A 3823-nucleotide genomic window follows, 5' to 3' on the forward strand; every position below is an offset into this window, starting at 1 on the left:
CGAAAAAACGGTCGTTAAAACTCGGGCGACGATGCAAACAACGACCGAAAAAAACGGTCGTTAAATCGGTCGTTAATAATATTAACGACCGATTTTTGGGTTTTAACGACCGAAATTTCGGTCGTTAGAGCCGCATTTTCTTGTAGTGTATGTAAAAAATTCATTCGCTTTATTTTATTTCGAAATTATGCATTTCCCTTCGCATCACGTTTCATTGATTCTAATTGTGCAACAAATGGGATCGTAAACTTGTTAATAACTGTTATGAACTTTTATGGACTAAAGAGACGGAAATGAACTTTTAACAAATGGCATTGACTTTATGAACGTTTCATAATTAACTGGTATGAACTTTTATGGACTATCCGTTTTCATTCGCATCACGGTACATTGATTGTAATTATGCAACAAATGGCAATGTAAACTTTTTAGTAACTGTTATGAACTAAATATCGAAGAGTTCATTTTCTGTATCACATATCTCATTTTATGTCGAACTTGTTAATATATAATTCTTGTTCATTTTCAGTAACACAATGTCATTTCTTATCTTCGTACCCTTAATATATAAGGATCAGGAACCTTTTGTGCTAGCACACCAGAGAGGGAACTTTGTTTCCCTCAATGTCCAGAACCAATTAAACCATACCATGGACAGACGTTCGATACTTTACCAGAAGCAGTTGAATTTTACAAGGATTATGCCGCCTACTGTGGTTTCGAGACTCGGTGCAACACTATCCACAGATCGGATGATGATACTATTACATACAGATTAATTGTTTGTAAGAGGGAAGGAGTGTGGGAAAAAAATAAGGAACCTCTCATACGCTCAAAGAATGCAGGGTCAAAGAGACGGAAGACTACATCATGCAAGATTTATTGTAGGGCTCGTGTAATCTTCAAAATTACTACAGGAGGCCGGTACAAGCTTAGTGATTTTTTTGAGGGCCATACCCATTCTATGGTTCCTGAAGCTACACGACATTTGATGAGCAACAACAGGAATGTTGATGAATTCCAACAGATATTCATAATTTCGGCTGTAAAAGCTAATATTGGGCCAATGCGTGCCTTCCGATTTTTCAGAGAGATTGTAGGGGATTATAAATCAGTTGGATGTACCGGCAACGACTTCAAGAACTTTGTAAGGGACCTGAAGGTATATTCGTTCGGATCAGATGCACATATGTTGTTGGAAACATTTAATAACAAACAGCAGTTAGGGGATGGATTTAAGTTTTTTCATGAGGTAGATGATGAAAAAAAATTGTGTCGCATTATCTGGGCGGATGACGTATCTGTTAAAAACTACAAGTTGTTTGGCGAGGCAGTTTCATTCGATGCTACTTATAACACCAACAGGTATTAGTCAAGATTCTGTGCCTATAGTAATATGAATTCGATGTTTTTTCATAACCAACTGCCAACATTGTTCATATGAAACTATATAACAACAGTTACATTATGAACTAATATTTTTCACTTTTCTCATATGCAGATACAAGTTTATATTAACTCCTTTTACTGGTAAAGATAACCACGGTAGGTGCATCTCTTTTGCTGTGGCATTAATTAATCATGAAGATTCAGAGTCTTATGCATGGGTGTTGGAAAAGTTTGAGTTAATAATGGGAAATGCACCGCGTATTCTTATCACTGATCAAGACCCTGGTCTTAAGAAAGCTGTGGCATCAACTTGGAAAGAGACACGTCACAGGTTTTGTATGTGGCACATAAACATTAAAGTTGCTGAAAAGGTGCCACAAAGGTTGAGGGATGATTCCGATTTTAAGTTAGCTTATGATAGGGTTGTGTGGAATGATAATGATGAACCAGAAGTTTTTGAAGAAAACTGGAATAATCTGATGGAAGAATACGATCTTACATCAAACAAATGGTTCTCTGACATGTATCAAGATCGTTCAATGTGGATACCCGCGTATTTCAGAGATGTACACATGAGTGGTCTATTTCGAACTACTTCGATGTCCGAGAGCAAGAATAGCTTTTTCAAACGCTTTATCGACAAGAATTCTGATCTTGTGTTACTGTATACTAACTTTTGCAGTGGTCTTGACGCACAGAGATATAATTACAAGGAGGTAACCCATGCTGACGAGACCCGCTCTCCTAGGATGATGACAAATCTAGATATTGAACGTAACGCAGCTGCTGTGTACACAAACTCAGTGTTCAAAGATGTTCAGGAGCAGATTGACCATGCAAGCAAAGCATGTGCCATACGTAAGATGTATTCCCAAGGTGATGAAGAGATTTATGTAGTCGAGGACAACATAGATGGTGAATTCATTGTTCGTTATGTGCGGCCCCAGGACGATGTGTTATGTAGCTGCAACTTGTTCACTCGGAAAGGTACTCCTTGCATGCATATGTTTGTTGTGTTCAGGAACCTGAAACTTGATGCTATTCCTCCCAAGTACATTGTGAGGCGATGGTGCAAATTCAGTTTATTGTGTCCAGATGAATCCCTAGAGGAAGTGCGGAAAGAAGGTAGTAAGTCTACCTCAAATCTTGAGTTCCGTATTTTCAAAGTTGTTAGTGAAACCATTGGATGTGTAAGGGGAAACCATGAGCTTTGCGATCAACTATACGATAACCTTATTCAAGTGAGGGACAAGTTTACTAACTTTGGGGCATATGTGAACTCTACAACATCAAAGAGCAGATTATTCAATGAATTTTATGGATCCCCACCACCAGAATCTCCTTCCGTTTTCCCCCCAGATATTGTTAAGACTAAAGGGAGTGGTGCCGGTGGCCGTAGGAAATCTGAAAAAGAGAAGGCCATTATACTGGCACAGAAACCTTTGCGTCTTTGTAGGAAATGCAAAAAAAGAGTTCATCATGACTCAAGAAACTGCCCCACAAAGGAAGCCCCAACTGAAACTCTTAGCTCTTCATGATATTATCTTTATTTTGTTCTTTCGAACTTCAACACACACTTCCAGTTTCGTTTTCGTCTGTTCTTAATCTCATAACGTCTTCATTATTTTTTTAGGTTGTGGAATTGCATTTAGCCTTTTAAAAAGGCTGAATATTGGGGGTTTGAAACATTGTTTTATCTTTTAAATTTTACTCAATGTTCAATTATAAATGGTGAATATCGTGGGTGCATCGTTGTATTGACCAAAAAAAAAAATCCCCACAATATCTGAAGAATTTTATTAAAGTGATTTATCTAAAAATGTAGTTCGAAAATTATGCAAAGTTATATTATTTTAAATTTGCGTAGAACGATATTTCACTTTGTTTTAATATCAGAAAATCGTGTATGGATTTGTTATATTTTATAGAGTCAATATCATTTTCTACATAACTGATATCAAGTATTGACTAATTTTTAATGAATTCTTCATTTTCTACAGAACTGATATCAATTAGCGTTTTTCCTCCACATATTGTGATATAATGAACTGACATCAACCAGAATGTGATTAATTCTTAGTGGTATGTTAGCACTAAGAATATTTCAAGTTCGGAATCTTTCCTCTGTTAGTTGCACAATTTTTAATTCACATGCTCATATTAAGCGACAAGAAAAATAAATCTTTCCTATGTTCATTCGTTTGTTATACGAACATAGCAACGAACATTAGTACGTTCATTAGTATTTTATATGTGAACATTAATATGCCCCTTTGTTTTTCTGTGAACATAACAACGAACATTATATTAATATATCCTACGAATTTGTGGGAGAGATATAAATTTCCTACGAACTTATCAAAACATAAAAGATATTGTCCTTTAAATAATTCAACGGTAGTTTTGTAGTTCCCCATTAACGTTTTAAGAATGA

General features: G+C 36.1%; 1 protein-coding gene across 1 annotated transcript; it reads left to right on the forward strand.

The window, feature by feature from the left end:
- The first annotated feature begins 964 nt into the window (after positions 1 to 964).
- Positions 965 to 2927, forward strand: LOC131025549 (protein FAR1-RELATED SEQUENCE 5-like). The gene is made up of 2 exons (XM_057955344.1): positions 965 to 1365; positions 1502 to 2927. The coding sequence occupies exons 1-2, from the start codon at positions 965 to 967 to the stop codon at positions 2925 to 2927; spliced, it is 1827 nt and encodes a 608-aa protein (XP_057811327.1).
- Positions 2928 to 3823: the final 896 nt, after the last annotated feature.

This window comes from Salvia miltiorrhiza, chromosome 5 (assembly GCF_028751815.1).
Source record: "Salvia miltiorrhiza cultivar Shanhuang (shh) chromosome 5, IMPLAD_Smil_shh, whole genome shotgun sequence".
Lineage (NCBI taxonomy): Eukaryota > Viridiplantae > Streptophyta > Magnoliopsida > Lamiales > Lamiaceae > Salvia > Salvia miltiorrhiza.

What these genes read in the sequence shown, in the direction of transcription:
- LOC131025549 (XM_057955344.1), top strand. Translation starts at nt 965, where the DNA reads ATGGTTCCTGAAGCTACACGACATTTGATGAGCAACAACAGGAATGTT. An exon ending in GCTACTTATAACACCAACAG is followed by an intron (nt 1,366 to 1,501) that starts GTATTAGTCAAG and finishes TCTCATATGCAG; the next exon opens with ATACAAGTTTATATTAACTC.